We start from the raw sequence: 25,184 nt of genomic DNA, 5'->3' as shown, positions 1-25,184 counted from the left end.
CGTGTGGCAATCTTTATCGAATAAGTATATTTGACGGTTCTGGTGAATGCCTCTGTGTAAGGTGCATGGCAAGTGCCATTCTAAAATCTGGTACCTTGATTTTTGTTTTTGTTGCTTGTTTATAGAGTATCATCGCGTTTGAAATTGATGTATTTAACGATAACTCTAAAGCTAATTTTGTATACCACTTGAGGGTTCTTCTATGTGCTTAGAATATGCTATCATTTGATCTGACAAATCTACAGCACATTTTCCTCTGTTGTAATCTACCACTACCATTGGTTTATCGCAAACATAATTTTTTTTCCGGACCTCTACCATTTCAACCGAATGTTTCGTCGAGATCATAAAAATAATCATAGTACTGTTTACTAACATCTTCTACACGTTTCATCAATATATTCTGCACGTTTTGCTTACGACGAAATGACGAATGCGATTGGTTTGTTGAAATAAACGAAGCCTCGTTACAATATGTCGCTATCAACTGTTACCAAGACGCCACGGTGGTCACCCGTGACCAACAATAAGATAAACGGTCCATTGGGGAAGAATGTTGTCTTGCACCATCAATTTATTATTATTATACCATTGTATGCTTTGAATAATAAAAATACTGCCGTGGCGTCCTGAAGGAAACGTGTGATTTCGGCGTGGCAGTCAAAGTCTTAATACGTGTGGTAAGTAAATTGTGATATTAGTTTTCAATTTTTTAAGCAAAGATATCCAACGATTGTGGAATTACGGATTAAGTTCCAGCAAATGTTAAAAACATATATTATTTCAACTTTTATAAATTATTTAAAATAAATATTGAAACACATTTATTAGAATATTACTTCCATATGAATATTTTCTGGAACAAACGGTCCATTGGGGAAGAATACTGTCTTACACCATCAATTTATTATTATCTTGCCATTATATTTTTTGAATAATAAAAATACTCCCGTGACGTCCTGAGGGAAACACGTGATTTCGACGTGGCAGTCAAACCGTTAACGCTAATTGTATCAAGTTTGAAAATTGCACGTAAAACTGTACGTGAAGCTGCAAGTTTCAAAATCAAATTTACGTTTAGTCGCCTTGGACTCCACGTGGAACCTCATCGCCACATTCGTCGGGTTGCAGGCAACTGGCATTTTCGTGACAACACGAGGGCAAACCATATTACCACGAGTCAATCGTCGACAATTTCTCTGTAATCTTAAACGAGTGTGCGTTCTGTTTTTCGTATTCATAGCATTTAATAAGTATGTGCATTGTATAAATTTGATCGCCATGTTGGCGAGCTCGCGCGAATAATAAAATGAACGCGACAAAGGTTGCTGCGCGATAATTAGTTTTTGCGCGATCGTGAAATTCCCCGAAGGACCTTTCGACCCGCTGGCCAATTCTCTCGGCTGGCAAATACTCGATATTGCACCGCGGCCAAAGGGTGTCGCGATTTAATTGAACCCACTGTCTAGCGCGACGAAAGTGCTCGGCGACCCCTTTTTTTTCTCTCTCTGTAACCCCGTTCGCTGGCAGAGATTGCCCGATACCGCGTGCATTGCTCGTTAAAGTGTTAGATGGTTATTTTATATACGAATATTCCGCAGTTTAATAGTTTTTTCGTTCTATGACTTCGTGTGTAGTAGACACAGCGTTATATGAGCCGCGCGTGTCCAAAAACATTTCTCTCAATGAGATTCCGGAAGGTACATTTGTTAGCACATCGACGACGAGGGACGATAATTCGCGTTTAACATATTTCACGCGGTGTCCTATAGAAAAGGTTGAAGAAAACGGTAAAGAAAGCATTAAAGGAAATGTTGCGAACGTGTTTTTACATTGCATGGTTGAACAGTAAGGAACCGTCATCGATGTTTAAACAATTTTTTGAAAAGCTTTTATCTACAATAGTAACGAGGAGGCGATCGAAAATGGAAGATGAGTCTGTGTAATAATCATCAAACTAATGATTTACTTAGGCATTTTAATTCTAACGATTGCAATAATATTAATAATTTCGTATCTGTTGATCCACTTGATCGTTAATAAATCACCTTCCGTTAAGATAAAATTTCTAGGAAAATTTCATCGGAATTGCTGGTGCAAGTTATCGAATATCTGTCATATTTCGAGGTTCAAACGAGTCCGAAAACCAGCCTAATTAGATGGTTTCGCGTGTAGTTCAGTAATTAAATGTCTTTTAACGCGCTTGGCTAATTAGCCGGCCCGTGTTAATTACGCGCACACCGAAAAACCCGTTCACGACAATAACCGACATTATCGGTTCGGCGTTCGCATTAATTAAAATCCGGCCTATTTGCTCCTTAATTGTTCAACCACGATCATCCAGAGTGTCTTGAAACGTCGAAAAGTCGGCTGCCGCCATCGACCAATTCTCGAAACTCTGGCGAATAAATCTTGAGATTTTAATTGGGACGTCTGGTGCGAACGAACATTCTCGCTATTTTCTCCTTCTAACCCCTCCCCCTTTACGTTTCATCCCTCCTTCGTTTTTTTTTTCTATTTTGAGAAACGTGACGAGTTGCTGGCAACGTTTCGTCTCACGGGGAACCAATTCACCCGCGCTTTTCACTTAACCGTTTCATTTGGAATTCACCGCTTCGCATCTCGCTCACAGAAGCGAGGTACCTTCGCGAGCTAACGTCCACCAAACAGTGGACATATTTTACAAATTGTGTATTGTCAATCGACAAAGAATATAATCCTTCCGGATAGTGTAAACAACGCTCAAGATTGAAAAATGGTTGCTTGTCGAAGTAATGAAAATGCTGACGTAGCAACGTTGTCAATATAATCGAATGGCGGTTTGAAGTCGCAAATTCTGTTGGTATTTTACCCAAATATTCGCATACACAGCTGATGAAATTTCAAAATGTTTTGTATAACACGAATGTTCGTTGTTAGTGTTGCAACACTTTCCAACTTTGAGCGACTTTATGATCAGCAGCGTAACCAATGTAAAATTAGATACACATACAGTTAACACAATGATCGATTTAATTTTAAGCCGAATAGTCAGCAGTTCGAATAACAATTGCCATCTTCCGCGACTTTTACCGGTGCGGAATTTTGTTCGTCGCGCCTCGTCGTCGTTTATCGTGGAACACAAGCCGAACGGAAGGTGTAATTATTGCCTTCCACTGGCTATAACGATCGCGCCATTCAATTAATTAAAAGGGCCTCTTTCACGGAGCTGGAAATTTCCTTAAAGTTCTCGTTTAACGCTGATAGAAAAGTTTCGTCTAGAGTCGAACCTGGCGAAAATAACGAGGGCGGATAATCGAAGGGACCATTTTCGACAAGTATAATCGACTTCGTTATGTTAACGATGATTACGTTTGTCTCTTCGGCCTGAGAGGAGATTCGTTTAATCTGCGAAATGTTCGTAATGTTCTCGATAAAATTTGTATTCTTCTGCTTTCGTTGCTGTGAATTATAAGCTGAAACAGATTTTCTGCGTTGCTTCGATATTTTGAAGAAACCACTGGTCGTGTCTGGATATATCGAGTGGAATTGTTTTTGTAGAAGGTAAAAATCGAACGCTATGGGATAACAGGAGACGTTACATGGCGAATTATCGTCTTTCGTAACCGGAATAAAAGACAAAAGAATGATTTTTCAGCAGGACAATGCTTCTATTGCTACGAAAAAGCATTTTTCGAATTTCGAAATAGAACTATTGCCAGTATCGAGTCTTCATCGGAACACGACCCTGTGGTCAATTCTAGTGAGAAAAGTTTAGGGTTAGGAGAGTTCAACTGTGCAAGATACCGTTCAACTTAAAAAAAGAATAAAATCCGCGAGTGTGGATATTTAAAACGAAACTTTAAATGAGCTAGCGGATAGTGTACCTAACGGATTAATAGAAGCGATGAGAAACAGAGAAAAATCCATTAAATATCTAGTGAAAACGTAAGAAAATTAACATCGAGTTCGCATCTCTTCGCAGCGAAAAATCCAACTTTAACGGGAAGCTTAACTTTCTATAGACTTCGAAAGAAGAAAATTGTTGTTTGTTGTGTCTTCGGTTTAGTTTTACATTATAACACGTCTTAATTTTCGTTTTAGTAGCACGAAAGGTCTAAAAATATTCAGAATTGAGTTTACAATTATTCACAACGTTGTATCTCTTCTCTTCTTCGTGATAAAGTCGACTGAACTGATCGTAAGATGATCGCATAATACAAAATTTGCTAAATCAACTGTTCTTCTCTTCACAACGATAAATCCAATTTTAATGAGAAGTTTAATCTTCCATAGACTTCGAAAGAAGAAAATTGTTGTTTGTTGTGTCTTCGGTTTAGTTTTACATTATAACACGTCTTAATTTTCGTCTTAGTAGCACGAAAGGTCTAAAAATATTCAGAATTGAGTTTACAATTATTCACAGCGTTGTATCTCTTCTCTTCTTCGTGACAAAGTCGACTAAACTAATCGTGAGTTGATCGCATGATACAAAATTTGCTAAATCAACTGATCTTCTCTTCACAACGAAAAATCCAATTTTAATGAGAAGTTTAATCTTCCATAGACTTCGAAAGAAGAAAATTGTTGTTTGTTGTGTCTAAAGCTAAACGCTTTACATTATAACACGAAATTATACGATCGATTTCTTCAATTTTCGTCTTAGTAGCACGAAAGATCTAAAAATATTCAGAATTGAGTTTACAATTATTCACAGCGTTGTATCTCTTTTCTTCTTTGTGATAAAGTCGATTAAACTAATCGCGAGATGATCGCATGGTACAAAATTTGCTAAATCGACTATTCACCGATTATTTACCCGCGATATTCGTTACAGAAATATCTTGCGACCTACGAGCAAAGCAGCTACTAACGCTATTGTATCGTTTGATGAGAAATCGAAGAGATTTCAATTGAAAAGCCAGTTTTGTTGGCGAATTACAACGGATGAAATGAATTTAAAACCGCCCGCGTAACCGAACAATGGCCGGTGATCTTTCAATGAATCCGTAACAGCCACGATGGCCCGAATCGAACGTGTAACAGCCGTCCTTCATTTTCCCGAGGTAACGAGAGCGGAGCTAATACGTTACGCGATTCGCTTCGAAACGAACACCATACAATTTGCTAGGAAATGGTGTATAATTTATAGAAACGAGGTGGAATGGAAACGTTCTGGGGTTCATTATTAGTCGAAACGAAAATATTCGCCGAAGCTTACGATACATCTTGCGTTTTCCGCTTTCTATCCGCTTTGTTTCATCGTTGATTCTACTTTCTCGTCCGATTAATTATCCGCTGGCTGCGTGGAAATTGAAAAATTTAAACGTAGCTGCGAACAGGCTAGTTTTCTTCTTTTTCTTCTTTTCGTCGTCAGAAACTGATTAATCGGATAATATTAAATTGTCCGACAAGTTTCTTCGTTTTATGAAGAAATAATAGACGCACAACGCTTTTGTTTTATATTATTTTGCCGTATTACGTACGATCCATTTTCTTCTGTCGAGATAAACACCGCGACATGGTTCCAGACCATGGTTCCATGGTGGCAGACTTGGTTCCACGTTTCTATGAAGGTGCACTGTTGTAAAAGGCACGTTCGCGAGAGAAAGATACTTTCGGGGCAACCTAACGCAAGAATTTACATACAGCAAGACGAACAATAAAAATAACGACGAACATGCGGCTTGAAATCAAATTTTCATACCGGGCCTGGTGCTGTTAGTGTTAAATTCTGCCTGTCTCTTTGCTTCTTGCGAAATCCCGATGCTTCTCACGTATGAAGTATCTAAGCTCTAGAGTACCGCGCTTCCTATAGATAAAACAATTTTCCACCAAGGTTTTAATCTTTCATCCGCATTCTCGAAGATATGGATTCATAAAAATCCCGTTTGCCAGGATTGAGTCGTAAGTTTGCGACGAGTAGAACGTACCTTCCACGGTCTCTTCCTTCCACCAACATCGCGCGCGTGCTAAATAATTTCTTGCGAGCTGTTCCGCGCTTCCTCTGAAAATTCTCGTTGGATTCGTGTCGCTGTTGGAATACACGCGCGATTTCCCGGCGACCTTAACGCGCCATCGATCAACCGACCGAACTATAACGCCATTCCTTCGTCATGTTAACGGCGGTATGGCGATTGTCATTCCACTGAGAGTCTTTCATAGCTCGGTGGAAGGGCTGGCTGCGACGGCTTGGAACGTCATCAAGTTTCATCAGGCCGTCCTTTATTTATGGCGTAATGGCAGCCATAAAACGCGTGGCGGCGGGTCGGAAGTATGATTCAATTACGAAAATGTCACGGAGGCCGGCTTGAAAATACGGCGTTTACGTTGGCCGTTCAATTCGGTGGCCGAAACTCGGTTTATAGATATTTTATGAGCCCCGTGCCTCGCCTGCCACGCGTTTTCATTGCCGCGTACATCACACGGCCGGAATTACGCGGATCGCAGGAATTTCCATCCCGGGATCGTTCGGAATTCGTTTCATTCGCCGGCGATTCTTTCACGGCGAGAAATTGTTGTAACGTGACAACAAAAATTGGCCAGTTTCGACTCTACTGTCGATCCTTTCACCTCCATTTTGTGTACGTACAAAGTTTCTACGATGCGTCCAGTTTGAGTTTCTACGATGTTCCAGTCTTTCAGTGTTTTCCACGGACGATAGAATATCGCAACCAGCAAACGACGAATCGTACGCGAGGAAAATATTGCTGACCGCTTGATTGAAATTGTCGAACGTATCTTGGCAAAAAGTATCGATGCAATTTGTTGGGACGCGTAGAAGTGCAGTAGAAATATTTCTTTTACCAAGCGGCACATTTTACACGTGCAACGACTGTTTTCGCGAGAGTTTCTCGAGAAATTCTATGCAGTTTCTCATGCGGAAAGAATCGCGCTGCCAAAAAGATGCGGAGTTCATAAATATTTCAAGAAACGATCGGTCCACGTTAATCGAATAAATGAAACTTCACATCGGAGGATTGTTCTGTCATTCGAAAATCTCATTATTCGACTGATTTTGTTTGGCCGGTAGTTGGGACAAGCCAGGCTCTGCTACCGCGCTTAATATCTCAGCGAGCCTTCTTCGTTCAATGGGAAACGAAATTTCAGCGAACGAATCTCTCGGTTCGATTATCAATTCGAGCGTCTAATGAGAATCTCGCTTGCGACGCGGCAGAACAAAACTTGTTCCCACTTTTTCCCTGAAATGTCTAGAGCAGGGACGGCGCACGGCCCAGAACACGAAATTACGATTCCACCACTTTTACCGGAGTTGCTAATTGAAAGAAAAATCGATCGATGCCACTTAAATCGAATCGTTCGTCAGCCAAATCCTAAAAGCGTCGATGAAACGTACAAGTGGACACGAGAGGGGATGCGTTTTAATTATCGGTAACTACCGCCGGTCTGATCATGGACAAAGAACGATGGGAACAAAGAGGAGAAGAAGAAAAACCGTTCGAGTTCCCTGGATGGACCGAGCTTGGGAAAAATTTACGACTCTTTAAGACGAGCTCCACTCCCTCTTCTTTCTTGCTAGCCGTCCCTTCGATTATTTAATATTTGTCCTGTGTAAAATATTCTCCTCTTAATCTCTCTGTCTCGAAGTAAAGACGAGACAAGAGTTAGGATTGGTCAATGTTCGGAAATATAAGGTGTGTTTAATTTTTTGAAAATATAACGCGACGTACATTTTTACGAATATTGATCATTTGCCACGGGCAATTTGTAACTTCTTACAATTGTAAAAATTGAATAAAAATCGACAGTTAGGGCATTTTGAATATAATCGATAAATAGAAGATACTTTGAAATAAAAAGTGCCCCATTGAGCAATTAAACAATTTTATTAGAACATCAATAAAAACAAATGAGAACAGGTCTTGCATCTAACGGTGCATTGTGTTAAAACACTTTAAACATAAATGTGGCTATATCAATCAATACAATCGTCAATACAATCTGGACAATATGTGGTCACCCTTTTGGTCCGATTCTGAGCGATTTTTGATCCTAACTGTTTAACATTTTTTTATAACACTCTCTGCAAAATTTTCGCGCCAGGTACGCTTGCCCTTCTTTCTTCTGTACTTCGTGTGGCAATCTTTATCGAATAAGTATATTTGACGGTTCTGGTGAATGGCACTGTGTAAGGTGCATGGCAAGTGCCATTCTAAAATCTGGTACCTTGATTTTTGTTTTTGTTGCTTGTTTATAGAGTATCATCGCGTTTGAAGTTGATGTATTTAACGATAACTCTAAAGCTAATTTTGCATACCACTTGAGGGCTCTTCTATGTGCTGTAAAATATGCTATCATTTGATCTGACAAATCTACAGCACATTTTCCTCTGTTCTAATCTATCACTACCATTGGTTTATCGCAAACATAATTTTTTTTCCGGACCTCTACCATTTCAGCCGAATGTTTCGTCGAAATCATAAAAATAATCATAGTACTGTTTACTAACATCTTCTACGCGTTTCATCAATATATTCTGCACGTTTTGCTTACGACGAAATGACGAATGCGATTGGTTTGTTGAAATAAACGAGGCCTCGTTACAATATGTCGCTATCAACTGTTACCAAGACGCCACGGTGGTCACCCGTGACCAACAATAAGATAAACGGTCTATTGGGGAAGAATGTTGTCTTGCACCATCAATTTATTATTATTATACCATTGTATGCTTCGAATAATAAAAATACTGCCGTGGCATCCTGAGCGAAACGTGTGATTTCGACGTGGCAGTCAAAGTCTTAATACGTGTGGTAAGTAAATTGTGATATTAGTTTTCAATTTTTTAAGCGAAAGATATCCAACGATTGTGGAATTACAGATTAAGTTCCAGTGAATGTGAAAAACATATATTGTTTCAACTTTTATAAATTATTTAAAATAAATATTGAAACACATTTATTAGAATATTACTTTCATATGAATATTTTCTGGATCAAATGGACCATTGGGGAAGAATATCGTCTTACACCATCAATTTATTATTATTTTGCCATTATATTTTTTGAATAATAAAAATACTCCCGTGACGTCCTGAGGGAAACACGTGATTTCGACGTGGCAGTCAAAGTGTTAATTTAACTGGACACAATGACTGATCGACGAGATTATGACTAATCGCGCGTACTTTTTCTTAATCTCAGTGTTAATTTGATGGAGTTTCTGGGAAATTAGAGCCTCGCACGAAACGTCATAATCGATTTGTATTATCAGATAACGATCCATAAACGCGCTGGAAATAATAGCAGAAACTATTCGTAAGAATCGTAGAAGGATAATGAATCGATTATTATACGTCGTCCTCGAGATCCTTTCAATTTAATCTCACGGAAAATATTTGGCGTTGATTAAATGGAAAGCTCTGAATCTGCGAAGTTTCCAAAAATCTGATTATAATTCGCGAATCACATACGACGTTCATACAATCAAATAATCAAATGAATAATATAAATGAGAGAAGAAATTTAGTTTAATTATTACTGTAATAATTTAATTTATATTATATTAATAATTTATATTAATAATAATATAATTTAATAATAAATTCGTGAGATTAATATAGAACAAATGTAGGTCCTTGGTAATTTAAGATTTCCAGTAAAATAACAATTATTAAAGGTATTATTAATACCCTGATGATTATTCAGGTTTCTAAGCTTGCACAGGTGTCTTAGTACGTACATGAAACTGACTTGTAAACGATTCTAACGTATCGATAATTTTCCAGTTCATCTTTATCTATTCATTATTTAATTTACATATTTTTATGAATAGATTTATGGAGAATCATAAAGGTTCAGCTTTCGTTCTCTTCTTCGTCGCACGAACATTGTAAATAATCGAAACAGTTAAAAATAACGAGCGTAGAAACTTTCAAGTGAAGCGAAGTTTTTATCGGGCGATTTTCCAGGATTTACGCGGCAGTTTCGGATCAACTCGCGCGTTTGAAAACGCCGTGGAAACTTTGTCAAACCGAATAACGCGCGATACGACCGCATCGTCGGATAACGCGATCTCGTGTTAACGTGGAAAAACGACTACGAGAAATTTGCCAGTTTCCCTACGCTGCAAGCGGTGTATTTCAATGTTTTAGTCGTTTAATTCCGCGGCAACGCCGACGAGTAAAAAATAAAGAGAACGCGGCGAATTTCTCAGCCGCGTCAATTTCCCCGCTAAGTAAAATTTGGAACGATACCGTTTCGTATTTTCCACGTCAACTGTTCCAAGTTGTAAATCCTGCAGCCACTGCGTATCAGCTTCCGCATAGAAATTTTGCAAATTATGTAGAAAACCGAAGAAGAGCGAAGCGATCTTGGACCTTTGGACGAGAAACGAGGCAGCCAATCGGACGAGGGTGCGCCACATCCTCAGGTTCCGCGCCAGGAAGCTGACCCTCGTTTCTCCTATCGAGCCAACAGGACACGGACGCGATTCGCTGAAAATTATGCGACAGCTCATAACGCGTTATGATTGTTCCGCTCGTTTCTGCAAGCGGACGTCCAGGAAACGACCGACGAGATATCTCGGCGTCTTCATCACGAAACGTAAACGTATCTAGCGTGAATTACGAACGTCCTATCGTATCAGCTCTGCGCCGTTTCTATCGCGAATCTTAGGGTGTTCCCTGGCCTAATGCTTCGATATTTGCCGAACAATCGTCTTTCGTGCTCGTTTATGGACTTGGGTTTGATCCTGGAGAAAATGAAGAACAGCGTGGCCAACGAAGCAAACGGAAATTTCGCGGATTTCGAAACCTCTTAGGACAAATGACTGTTGGTTTTTAACTATCGTTGTGAAAAATTCTTTCCTTCAAATTATTTCCATAATGCGTTATTTTTATCGCTAATTATTTTGCGTTATTCTTGGTTTGTGATGATCGTGTCTTCCGTCACGTTAACAAAAAGTAAGAAACTCTTCCTCTCAGCAGCTAACGAAACTCCGATTACAAATACCTGGCAATGGATCTTAGGTTTAGATATGACAATACCAAATTATATATTGATAGAAGAATGCAAGCTAACAGAAATCAAAGAGAAAGCACTAAGAAGAGCAGCAAGGTATGAAGGGAAAGCCATAGAATCAAAAAAGGAACTAGTAAAGGAGTACATAGAGGAAAGAGAGAGAGAAACTGGGGAAATGGCCAAGAAGGGAAAAGAGCAAGAAAGAGGAAGCAGGGACTAGAAGAGGTGAGAATTGGGGGGACACAGATGGAAGCAAGAGGAGAGCAAGAAAGGATGACAGTAGACCAAATTATAGAAGAAAGAAGAAAGAGAGAAGCAGAGGAGAGGGGGAAAGGATAAGGGAATCCAAATATAACATACGTTACAGAAAAATCGCCAAAGGAGAGTTACCAAAATACTTAGAAGGGAGGATGAAGCGGAAGGACAGAAAAATATTAGCAAGATTCGGATGTGCAAACGAGACCAAAGCAAGGGAATGCTGGAAAGAAGAGGAAGAAAAAAGATGCAGACCATGTAAAAGGAGAAAAGAAGACCTGAGACATGTAATGGAAGAATGCGAAATAACGGGAGGACCAAAGGACACAGAAAACATACTAAACGAGACTGCAGAAGGACTAACAGAACTAAAAACGATAATAGAGAAGAGAAGGGCAATACCAGACGGGGAGGAACGACGATGAGGAAGCACAGCGAGCAGGCAAAAGCCCAAAAGTTGCCATAGTTTTGGAGACAGAATAATTAAGGGGGTGCAATATAATAGAGTGGATAAGAGGGGAGGTAGATATATAAGAAGCGAAATAGGTAAACGAGATGTAAAAGCGAAAGCTCGTGCAAAGCCGAAAGGCACGGACTAAGCAATAATAATTAATAAATAGCTGACACTATATGATGTAATTTTTATCTGAATAATAAGTTGCATTGTTATTTATCGATGGTTGGAAAGAGAAGCGAGACACCTAGGAAACTTTTTCATAACCTTGCTGGAACATGCTATTCCCAGGAGCGAGACTTCTCAAGTTTAGCGATAAGTTGGAAGTAGAGTTCGGCACCGAGGCTAAGTCAACTTTATAATTCATGGCAGAATTTTTGTGCGGCTTTGCAAGTTACGCTTACCTGAACACGGCTTTAGTCGCGTCCCTGGATGCTTCAATTATGAGACTAGTAACTTTCCATCGCTTATCGAGCCCGTGAATTTCGTTATTCTACATCTTGAGTATGTTACGCGCTGGAAAATAGCATCGCCCTTTTAATTGCAAATGCTGCTGAAGCATCGACCACCAGAACCTAACATTTACATCAAAGAAATCGAAACGAAAGATAGAAAAACACAAGGCGAGAGTGGAAGGGGCAAAATCTTAATCCAAAAATCCCATAAAATCCCATAGAATTACGGATTCGTTCATTGTGACTATCTCGATAATTGCAAGTTACGAGATCAGATTCTCCAAATGAAGAAATTTCACGAAGAAAGTGACGGCAGATGGGCTGCGAATGAAAATCTGGCTTTCCAAGAGGATGACGAACATGGTCCTCGGCGAACGAAGGGAAACGCGATGGTTTTCCGAAAGAGCAGAGGAACGCAGATGGCGCAGATGCGGGGCGCGTAACCATTGGACGAATTGACATCGGAAATTCGGAAAACAAGCCCCGTTAAATGACAAACGCTAATGCGAAACGATGCCTCAATTAAACGGCTGTATGCAAATCGCATTTTCCTAGTGGGCGTCGGTCGCGTGTCCCACGTGCGCTTATGCGCGTACGTGGCCGTGGAACAAGCGATGAATTCGCCTGCGACCCCATCGACCAACAAATGGATATGCAGATTTTCCCAATTAATCGAATGATCATTTTTTCTCGCTTCGAAATTCGCCTGCCCCTAGAAAATACGCCAACGATCCCGCGGGAATATTAATAGCTCTTTTGCTCGCAACGACGTCTGGAGCTCACGCGAACGCACCAAATTCCCCCGTAATTGCAAATTAAATCCTGCGAGTTTCAGAATGTTCAGCTTCGTCGTTTTTCGTCGTACGGTTATCGTGCCCCTTAAGACTCTCAGCGTACGATTAAAAATTCTGTAACTCTCAGATTTTAGATTTTTCAATGTGAAACCTGTGTGTTTCTTTCTTTCTTTAATATCAACAAATACGCTGATTCTAAATATCGTCAAGAATCGACGAATAAAAATGTATGGCCAAACAAGCGAAACCTCAGGATGGAGAAACACCCTTAAACAGGTTAGAAGTTGCAGAGTTTCTGATTGAGAGATTTAGCGGTGTTTTGGAGAACGAAATTTTGGGAAATTTAATTGTGTAGATTCTCCGTTTGGAGCTGTTAGCGAGCTACAAGTTCGTTTTATATTTTTGCAAGGTTGGCGAGGTAGTATACTAGGAAGATTGATAAGAACCTTTCGAGCAGTTTCTTGAATTTCGTACGTGCTACACAAGGCATATGTTGCATGAGATATGCAAATATGCGAAGTGGGAACCTTGTACATAACTTTAATTTAAGAGAGTGGAAATTCTGGAATTTTGGCGTAATATTCGACACCCTGGTGGGATTAGATACATCCAGCTGTATTAAAAAGCAAAAAGGAGGAGGGGAGGGTAAATTTATTTGAATTCCTCCTCTCAAATCTTGAATATTCATTACTTGCCACCGACCAATTAAAACAACACTAGGAACAAGTAGCAGAATTTGTTTTATATTAATTCTTATCTTTACCTTACTTCCAACGAAAAGATTTCGATAAATTTAGTCCATTTGTTATTCCCAAATTGCCTCGGTTTTTCAAGTATCGTACATATATTAAAAACTGCTTGTCGATGGAAAAAACGATCATATAATATATATGTCGGAGACGAAAGGACATCGGGGCCTTTCTTTCGCGATTTTTGGGAAGATGCCCAATACTTTAGTGTACGCTATTTATTATAGCTGTACTTAAATAACGAAACTTAGAGGTAGTCGTTATGATTCAATCCGATTATGTTTGCGATTATGTTATTCGATGGAAAAATTAAAAAAAAAAAAAATTAAAAAAATAACGTCACTCGAGACAACGATCTACAGTGAGATCCGTTATAACGAGACGTGATAAAGTGTAGGCGTACCGAGCCAAAATTCAAAGTGGATTTTCTCGAAAACAAAGCCTCAAACGAAAAATTTTTATTCTATATTTTCCACTTCTTTTTTCGCGTAGAATCGCCCCCTTTCCGCTTGTACCACCAGTTACCAACCACCCTGTATATCTATGTGTTTAGCATCGACGACAGCAGGTTAATTAGATAAACGTCGCTTAGAATTTGATAATTTTGCGATTAAAAATTTCAATAGTCCACATTGGCTCAGCTTCTCAAGCTTAAATTGCAGGGGAAAGAGTAGCATCTATTAGAAAACCGGGAACGGTACATGGTCTCTGAAATCTTCTCTTTGCCATTCCTTTGTGTAGCATTGCAACTTCGTACTGCTCATAAATCTTTGCCATCTGCATCGCTGCAGTATCGTGGCATTTAGGAAAATTGCGTTAAACGAAATTTCAGCTGCTCTTGACTAAACGCATCTCTGTTTGCCAAGTAACTTCATCAACCTCAAGAATCATTAAGTTTGATCCCATTGAATAAGTAGCAGATATAATATTAAATAAATAGAACATATTAATTAATATTAATTAATTGCAACGTGAGAGAGAAAATGATTGGTTTTAAAAGAATATTAAAAAGAAGTTATATATAAATTACATAATACAGGAAAAAAGATTCTTTTCTTTAGGCATTAGATTTTCCTTGTAATATTATCCTATGGTGGAAAGTTTCGTAGTATAATGTACTTACTATAGTAGTATAATCATATTTCACATTCATATTCAGGTTATGACAGTTTAATTACATTTAATTTGCCTTTCTGTTTTCCAACAAAATACGACAAAGTGTCGTACAAGGATTTCTACGGTGACGAGGAAGCTGGCCTTTGCGTCGCCATATTTCACCGTCTAATTTGTAAGCCATGCAAACTATTTCTGACAAAATGTTCTTAAAAAGCAGCAGGGAAATTTAGGTAGTGCTCTTTTAGTATAATTGTCTACGCCAGGAATAGTTTTATCCCGGTGAAACGAAACACGACAAACCGGATTCGCCTTGCAAATAAAATTCTATTTCAAAAATGATCTTTTCCTCGTTCCAGCGAGGCTTCCTTCGCGCGCTTTGTCTATTTTCCCCTGCATCAGACCGGAATAAATAAATAACGTTGCGGAATTTCATATTAAAAATATAGTTCAACAACGTGATCCAATGCACAGCTTTGAAAACGCGTTCCTATTATTTCGAATTCGCCTATCTTCCTCAAACCTGAAATAACAAATCTTTCGCATTTTTCTCCAACCTGTTACCCTCTTTGACGTTTCATGTTATTGTATTTTTCTACAAGCAATATCACACATACGTTAAACAATACGAGAACTTTTCGTTATACATTGCTGACTTTATAATTATTCTTCAGGAATAATTTTGTCTATATGAATCTGTTATATATAAATATATTTAGAATATAAATTTATTTAATTATGAATTCTTTAGTGTAGTTTTTGGCGTTTTCCAGATCAGACATCTTATGCGTGAAGCTCTTTTCTTACAAAAAGAATGTTTCATAATGACTCAAATATTCAAAACATGAGATAATTTCTTAATTAATATCATACACTTTTTACTGCTTTTTTAATCATAATACAAGTTATTCTTTTTCTTATTGGACTTCTCTTTCATTAAACAATATCACACTTTCACTAATTGTTTCTCTTTGATTAATTTTTCTTCCCATATGATACACATAAAACGTGTGCACAGTAGATAATTTATTATCAGAATGTCGATCAACTTTTCGATCCAACGTTTCCATTTGCAATTGGATGGAAAATGGCCGGAGGAACGTAGCGGAAGTAGGTTCATCCCGATAATGTGAAAATTCGAAAGAGCTTCAGAGATTATCTTCTTTTCGCTTCCATGGGAAACATTTTGATACAGCGGATCCGAGTAACTTTAAGCGACGGTATCGTCGAAAATTTTTCATTACAAATTTCTAAAGTAAGAAGAAATAATCGTTTTTTATATCTTTTTTTTTTTTTTTTTTGTTAGCGTGCTTCGGACCATGCGACTATTTTCGCAGTGGGTAACGGTTTTTCGATTTCGTTTCCATTGCGCGCAGCCTTTCAATTGGATGGCAATGGTGGATGGCCACGCGTCGCGTCCTTTCCTCCTCGTTCGTGGATTTTCATTCTGCCGGTTTCAATTTCGATATTGGCGAATGTTGGATTGGTTTCACGAACCGTCCACATAATCCTTTAGAGTCCTTCCACCGCTACACATACCATTATCACTCGTCTAATTTATTTTATCTCGCCGCAAAGGATAAAGATTTATTACCTTGTCCCAAGAGCTTCTTTCGTTTTATAAGGAAATAATAATAGGAATAATAATTTCTTATTTTATATTATTTTATCGAATTATGTACGATGCATTTTCTTCTATTTCCATCATTACGATCATTTATTTATGATCATTGATCGTAAGGTGATCGTAAAATATGTTGAGCATCTATCATTTCTTCACGAAACCATGAAACCAACTCTTATGGGACAACCTCTGATTACCAGTCTGTAATTATCATGGAACTAAATTGTCCGATTTAAACGGAGAAACTTTATGAACAAGTTAGTAGCTTTAGGCTCTTAAATTTGTCAAATGTTCCCACTTTTGTGCATAAGTACACTTGTCTATGGAAGAATGATTCCTGCAGAACCATATTTCCGCAAGTACTATACGTTCGCAGAGACGAAAGCACGGTGGAGCGTCAAAGGAAGAGCTAAAATCTTCGAGTCGTTTCGACTCGTCGAAATTGCCCAGTAAACGAGCTTTAACAAACGCATTTCGACGCATAGAAATTTTGTACGATGGCTCATGCTCACCTTTTCGGGAAGTGCTCTAAGCTGCCTCGTTAGAGCTCGTTTCGTTCAACGCACGTAAATTACAAAAATATAATTATAAATTTGATGATCTTTCCTCGTTGCAACAAACAAAGGTCGTAGTAGTTGTCCTATTTCATGGAACCACCTACGACCGTGGAGTTGCGTGGAAGGAAAGCTGCAGACGTAAGAGGAGAAACGAAGAAAAAATGGGAAATGAACGAGCTGAGCCGAGGGCGGATTCAATCTGCGACTCGTCGGTCGTCGGATCCTCGTCGTATCGACGGAGAACGCGCGTGTCGACGAGCACACGGGCGAGACGTATGATCCGCTTAGGGAGATGACGCGGCATTTTCGTGTCTCGCGGGATCCGCGCGCGATTCGCACGAATAACGTGAGCCGCGCACGTGCATCGACATCCAGCGCCGGATGCGCTGGACTTTTGCCACTTTCGCTCCGATGTATTCAGGCCGCCGCGAAATTGAATTCGTGCACACTGTGACACGCCGCATCCCCAACTCCTGCCTCGGATATTTTATCAACCCCCGTGTACATACTCCGGCGCGGGCTTGAAAGGGTTGCGGCGAACGACCATCGAGAATAGAAATTTTTGGTAAATCTTTGCCCCGAAGGCGCAGCGGAGACACTTTGTTCGACTTGAAAATTTTGGCAATTAAAGTGGTTGTTGGCGCGTAGACTACGAATTTCTACGCACATTCGAATATTAGCTGACTTTGTCGTCTGCAACGTCTCGCTTGTTTTTTCATTTAATTTAACGCTAATTTTAGCATTCTCGGTCGAACGATCGGTTCTGAAATTGAATTTAAAATCGTCGGATAACATTTCTTTTGTTCGTCTAACTTCACGTAAATTCTCATGTTAACAGAGATCGAGAAATTGATCGTCGAAGAGATAATTCGCGTTGTTTAGTCGGCACGCTTTGTTTCAATAATTTGTCAACTGGTAGCGAATAATGGATTATTTCTGAAACAGGTATAACGTGATAAGTACGGTAATATTTATGGGAAGTTACGTAGAATTTCTAGAAATTTACTGTTGTTTGTAAAAGTATTAAACGTGGCAGTGATATCGATACAGAGGAACCAGGTACTTCGCGATTAGCTTAATTAACATTTATTGGCCCTTGGTATTATTTAAATGAGATTTCTGTCGAGATTAATTCTCGATATCCAGCAATTACTTAAAATCAATCATTTAAATTGTTAAACGTTTCAATTTTCATTAACGTATTTAACATATTTTTGAATAATGAGTTAACCAAACCATCCCGTGGTATTCGTCGATGGAATTCATCTAAGCTACAATTTTTATCTCAAATTAAATAAATTTCACGACGAAATTGAAAGCAGCTTGATAAATTCTACAGAATAAATAAACGAAAACGCGGAGGACTTTGTAATAAAACAAACTACTTAACAAACCAGTTAACCGAATTTACGGAATTTAGTTTTAAAAATCTTTCATGGGGTTAGGTCGTGGAGCGCGAAAATAGATACAAGCGACGAGTATTCTCGTCGAACGAACTGAAATAAAGCTTCTGCTCGACGCATATACTCGCCATACTGGTCGAATGAGAAAACGACACCGAGCTATTTCTCAAAATTTCACCACGACATAACCCTTCGATCTTATCGCGTGTGAAACTTCACTGCATGGCCTCGTCTTTCAACAAAACAGTCGAAAAGCTGCAGTTGAACATGTTGTCTGACAATCAGTCGACACTGAACGAAGAACAAAAAATTATCGCAACCGCTATAAACACTGTAATATGATATTCCACGCGTCGTAGTCTCGCTCAAGATTCCCACGGGACGTTCGACAAAAAACTCTTTCGTTCGTTCTGCGCCTGTCGAAACGCGTACACTGGAGCACCGCTGCTCTAATTCGTTGTTTGGTCGGTGATTATCGAGGAATTAGGTCGGCGCGAAGTCGATAACTGCGTTCGAAGGTGGCTCGCGTATAAACCACGTCGATGGTCACCATAATCCTGGAACAGCCACGCTCGTAAACAAAGACCGCGCGACAGCAGCAACTGCGAAACGTGCTTCGAGGAAGCGCGTATCGGCGGCCACCTTCGCCTCGCCATAAATGGCAGCAAAGAGAATTTGCAATGGTAACGACGACGTTTCGTGGTTTCTGAAAGCGCCTAGTATACGCGTGTTTCTCTGGGCCTCAGGGTCTCTCAAACTGTTTCGCTGGAACTCCATCAACTTGGCCAAAGATCTTGTTAAACAGAATTTGAAGATATCAAGAAGAGTCCGAGGATATGAAGTCGAGGACTTGAGCGATCTCTGATCTTAGGAACTGGGCTGTCAATGTCCACGCAAATCTGTATTTTTGCGAGTGTAATTGCTGTTAAATAAACGGGTAGAACTTGAAGAGAAATTTGTTTTTCTGAGAAAGCGTTTGAAGTGCTGCACCGCAGGACTCTGTACGGATGAACCTAAGAGGAGGAAATAAAAGAGTGAACCGAGAGCAATTATGCAAATTTGTATGTTTATGAATGTAATTAAGCAGATGAAGGCTAAGCAGAGATTTCATGTAGCAAATACGGTAGCAAGTATTTTGAACATTCTACTTATTTTGCATATTATTCCAACTATAGCTACACCTTCTACGCTTTCGTTGCTCTTGAAATTTAACGTAAACGTATACTTAAGCTGGTAATAATAGTAAACGAAACACGAGTATCTTGTACAGGTTATTCCAAAAATCGCGGTACGAGCGGCGGGGTGGTGATTGTACATGGAAAACTAAACCGAGAAAAATGGATAACATTTCTTCCTTTGAATATGAAATATTTCTGAAGAATGACGTATATTATCTGCAAGTTTCGAGGCAAGAAACTTTTCTTTCTGCTCGTGTTTGTGCCATCAAATTCGGAGCGTACTAACAACAGCGTTGAGGAACTAAAAGCAGACATTGTTTTGGCTTAGGAAGATTTCAAAAATACGCGTAATTCGCTGCAAGAAGAGCATAATAATTTAGTTGCAGGAGTACAGTACTACTGTGTATGCAGCAATTATGTTGTTACATCAATCAAAGGATTTTTAACAAGTAGCAAGTTTATCCTTATTTACGAAACTATGCAAATTAAGCACAGAATAAAAGAACATCGTGACATTGGCCACGTCACAAGTTAACTCGTGTTTTCATGGTCAAACGTTGCAGACCGGCCACGAGGAAACTCGCGATGCGCTACATTTCTACTGGAAGTAGCTGGAGAATGGATAACCGTGGATTCCAAAGGATGCAGCATTGCACCTGGCACTTCTCGAATTTCTAAAACAGCTGCTTATAATGATGCACCTTTCAAGCTAAGAGACCACGTCTTAGGAAAAATAGTCACTGGCAGAGAAACAAACGCGACTATAGCGTGTGGCGTATGCTGTTCAAAAGGAAAACGCAGCGAAAGAACATATACAGGGTGTTTGGTAACTGGTGGTACAAGCGGAAAGGGGGTGATTCTACGCGAAAAAAGAAGTCGAAAATATAGAATAAAAATTTTTCGTTTGAGGCTTTGTTTTCGAGAAAATCGACTTTGAATTTTCGCTCGGTACGCGTGTACTTTATCGCGTCTTGTTATAACGGATCTCACTGTAGATCGTTGTCTCGATGGAAAAATTAAAAAAAAGAAAATTAAAAAAATAACGTCAATCGAGACCACGATCTACAGTGAGATCCGTTATAACGAGACGTGATAAAGTGCAGGCGTACCGAGCGAAAATTCAAAGTCGATTTTCTCGAAAACAAAGCCTCAAACGAAAAATTGTTATTCTATATTTTCCACTTCCTTTTTCGCGTAGAATCACCCCCTTTCCGCTTGTACCACCAGTTACCAACCACCCTGTATTTGCAAAAGCTGTTGTGATCGTTACACAGAAATATTCAAAGTTGAATAATAAATAAAATTTATTCAAGTTTATTTATATTGTTCTACTTCCACATGCAATTGCGAAATAACAACCGGTGACATGAGACAAATTCTCGGTAAAATTGCCGGTCAGCAATGTATTAACAACAGGAAGAAAACACTAGCAGAACCAGGAATTTTGCAAGTCGAAACTCGCAATTGGTACACGTTGTCTCTAGTTTTCTCTGAAACGAACCCTCCAACGACAAAATGTTATTCCTCTTCCTCGACTCATTTCTCCGCGTAGAATCGCTACCCTGTCACGCTACTCTCCATTTCCATAGTTTGTCCGAATTATGAGGAACAGCATATACGTGAAATTAATATCCAGAATCGATAATTCGAATTTGATAGTCGGGCGAGAGCCATAATCGAGAAATTGGAATGAAAAGTTTGAGAAGCACTGAGACCACGTACAGAGAATGTTCGGAATGCTATGAAACGCGCTTGACAATCATTGTATGGAGAGTCATGAACCGTTGCTATAGACACTAAAGGGAAAATGGCGTTTCAACTGCTTTCTGTTCTTTGCCAGGCGAACCGCGCCGCGTGATTCAAACGCGGCTCTGTTTAAATTTCCTCGCTGGTAACGCGTCATTCGGTAAGGTCAGCCATTACGAAAACCCTTCATACCTCGACTATACGTGTTTTTAAATTTGCCTGTAACAATACCGGCAGCGCGTTTACTAAATCATTCTGCCTGTTCTTCCGTTTAACGATCTGCTTTTCATTTTCTTTCTTCCCTGGGATCTTAGCGACCACGTGCTCCAAGAATTCATTTCCTTTCTCGCGATAATTTATGCGCCTGCATCGAGTAATTTCGCATGGAATAACAATACGACGTAAGTTTCGTCGACCGGAATTTATTTCTAGAATTTGTCAACGATGCCCGCGACGCTTGGCGACCTTTTGTGTTTGACGCGATATCATGGACGAAAGGGAATCGTAGATGAGACTTTATGGGTGCGGTAGAATGTCGATTATCGGAAATAATAGAGGGATAAATCGTTTCTTGTAATTGCTTTCCTGTATGGCAGATTTGCTAGACCAAACGTTCCAGATATTCAACGAACAGACGTAGAAGGCCGATGAATTATCGAAAGAGGGAAATTTGTAGAATATCCGATCGCGTCGTTCCCCTCGGACTAAAGGCATTGCAATTTATTTTAATCACATAGAATCGTAAGAACGGGTTTCTAGCCAAGCTACGAACAAATTCTCTACGTCATCTTCCTTCCATTTACTTAAAATTCTCAATGAGAATCGATTGTAAAATACAGCCAAATAAAAAAGAAAAATCTTTCTTCCGTCCGCTTATCGAAAAGTTCATCAACTTTGTCCGCTTTGTCAACTGTAACTTAAATCAACGCAAGCTAAGTAATTGCGGATTTTGTCATTAGATGACAATAACAAGATTCGCAGTTACTTAGTTGCCAACCCACCACGTATATACGAAATCCCACAAATTTCGAACACGCGTTTCGTTTATGCGATTAAACGGAGAACGTTTTTCATATATCGTAGAAGTACGGGAGGTTTTCAAGCGATCAGATCGATTGAAATGTACATCGCGTTTTCATATCACAGGCGTAAATTAATTTTTAATTTGTATCAAACGTAGTCGACTGTCCTCGCGGAGAAATTACATCGGCAACGAATGTGTTGTAGGTTGAAAAATTGCCAATAGACAAAATTTTCTGAACATTATCGCCGACAGACTATCGGTTGCTGGATCCTATCGCTTTTTACAGAAGCGAATGATATATAAAGACAGCTAGAATGGCAATTTTAAATTGACAGCGTGACAGGAACTCGAGTGAAACAACATCGATTCGAGCTGATCGAACGTAACATTCGTTGCATAAAGGAAAGCAATGCTGTTCACGTATGGTTCACGCTAGTTTCCAAATATAAACAACTTGGAACAAAATTTACATACTACGTTGTCACGAATATACCACTGCGTTTAACTCGCACGCTTTTTTCAGCCACCGGTCAAGTAATATTTACGTAATCGACATTCCATCGCGACCATAAAACTATTGTATACTCTTCGATCTTCGCCGTCCGACACGATATCCGACCTCTGGAAATCCATTTCCAATCGACAATCTCTTTAAAATAGCATATTAATAACGGTAATACGGGAAACGAGACGTGTAAAATGAAATGGACGAAAGAGAGGAAGAAAAAGGCTATGAAATACTTTAATTTTACTAAAACAATTTAAAAAATTAATTCGACGAGTGTCTCGAACACAGAGCGATAGAATATTGAAGAAAATGAAGAAATTAAACGCAAGATTCGTCGCTGGACAAAATCGAAAACTCCATGTGCAATAACGTTTCCCATTAAAAGAAGAAAAAAGAAACAATACATATACAGAGTCCGCGATATGCAAATAACACGTAAAATAGGAATAACGTGATTGTTTATGGAAAAATAAAAGAACATAAAATAACGTTTTCTTCGTTTGCGAGCAAGTCGAGTTTGAACATTATTAAATTAGTCAAACAATTATTTCTCGGCCGGACCCTCAAATATACAACAAACAAGAAAAATGAAAAACAGCGAAGAACAAAATAACATTAATTAAAAGGAAGAAATTAACGAGAATCGCGAGAGTCTATCGAAAGAAATAGTGGAACGAAGATTAATCCAACGAATGGCTCAAACGCAAAGAGTTAAAAAGTAGATACACCAGGGACTACACGCGCGATTCGTTCGTTAACACCATCAGAGAGAAACGAGCAAAGTAATTTCCTCGATGCTGCCGCCCCTCCATTCGTACTTGGCACTGGGGTTTGTCGACGTTGCACGAGGGATATTTCTTATTTTTCATGAGGAAATAATACGGCGGGAAATACTCACGAGATGAGAGTCCCTGGTGGTGAAGGTGATTGGGTCCGAGGCTCTGGGTTCCCGACAATGGAAATCCATTTTGCCCCAGGCGGCCGCGCCCGCGGCTCCGCTCCTGGCCGCGTCGATCAGCTCCATTTTCACCCCCTCCGCCACGAATTCGACCTGCAAAAAGGGTGGAAAAACATTTTCATTACATCGGCCGGGCTATCTCGATCGCGCCGGATGCGCTGTAACCGGATTTTAATATCGCGATGCAAAGCCTTCGGGGAACAAAGCGCGAATTTGGGAAACGCCGGTATTCGGGCATTATCGACCCGGAAAAAGCGTGTGCGTGCGTTTCGAGAGGAGGTTGATACGGAGGTTCAAGCGAAATTCATTTCGCGTTCGTTAGTGTACGGTTATCTGTATGATAATTAGGTGGTCGGTAATTTTCTTTCTTGCGAAACATTTCAACGTTTGATCTTTCGGTTGCAAAAGATTTTTCAAGTGTAATGTAATTTCTATAGTGAAACAATTTCGCACTAAGGTCCTATGTTTCTCATTATATTTTCGGAAATGCGAATTTGCATAAAAATCCATAGCATCAATTTTATGTTGTCAAATAATCGGTAATATTTCAATTTATTAACCAAGAGTAAAATATAATATACAGCAAGAGTAAAATATATAACACAACAAGCTGGTACTTTGTGGGAGAACAGTTTGAAAATTCTACTACTTTTGTATTTGACTATGCGTCCTTCTCACAGTCTTGAAGCATCCTGCATTTATCTTGTATTTGTGTAATAATATCTGTTCAGGAGAATCTACGATTATTTAGGAATCTACGATATACGAGGAGAATTTACGATTATTTCAACACGGCTGAAGATATTCCTTTCGCGATATTTCATCCGCCACCGATAATCCCAAAGAATACGAAGCGAGAACAAGAAAGGAACAAGCAAGCGATAAAATGAAATCGTATCGCGGCTCGTAAAAATATTTCGACGTTTGCCTCGTCATTAAACGTTGCTTAGAAATCGAATGAAATAGACTCGTGCGGAAGAGCAACAACCGTAAAAGCGATAAAGATAGCAATGAGAATTTACGTAACAATAAGTGGACGAAGAGAATGGGATCGGATATCGAGTATTTTTGTTGCGAATCGCTGGACAGGTGAACAGGCTGAATTGAAAGATAAATCCAGTTACGAGATTATTAACGTACGCATTAACATAGTAATTACGTATTAGCCATGATTTATGTCTTTTATCGAACGCGGAGAATTGCGATTTAGTATCCGCTGCAGAGGCGAAATGTTATTTATCAGGAAGGTCGAAACCGCGGCGGATAGTTAAAATTCGCTCGTTTTTCTGTCAGATTTACGCGCCAGCTTTTTCATCCCTTGCATAAACAATGCAATCAAGCTAATTAATCGATCCACCGCTTATCGGGCACTAATGAAAAAAGAAAAAAATGCTGAGGGGGATAA

At 39.4% G+C, this 25,184-nt stretch overlaps 1 protein-coding gene and 1 long non-coding RNA gene across 12 annotated transcripts in view; one reads left to right on the top strand and one right to left on the bottom strand.

Moving 5' to 3' along the window:
- The window catches only part of Nrx-1 (neurexin 1), a 629,819-nt gene that overhangs the window by 228,739 nt on the left and 375,896 nt on the right, over positions 1-25,184 (bottom strand). For all 11 annotated transcript variants that reach the window (XM_069131031.1, XM_069131033.1, XM_069131034.1 and 8 more), the window contains one exon: positions 23,720-23,872. In XM_069131031.1, coding sequence (XP_068987132.1) covers positions 23,720-23,872 — 153 coding nt within the window. The remainder of the gene's footprint in view (positions 1-23,719; positions 23,873-25,184) is intronic.
- LOC138188896 (uncharacterized) overlaps positions 1-25,184 on the top strand; it is a 109,969-nt gene that overhangs the window by 8,618 nt on the left and 76,167 nt on the right. The window lies entirely within an intron of this gene.

Source organism: Bombus flavifrons, chromosome 17, assembly GCF_040668555.2.
Source record: "Bombus flavifrons isolate JBK064 chromosome 17, iyBomFlav1_principal, whole genome shotgun sequence".
NCBI classification, from domain to species: domain Eukaryota; kingdom Metazoa; phylum Arthropoda; class Insecta; order Hymenoptera; family Apidae; genus Bombus; species Bombus flavifrons.
Note: the sequence above shows the minus strand (reverse complement) of the source record. Positions and strands in the feature narration are given on the sequence as shown.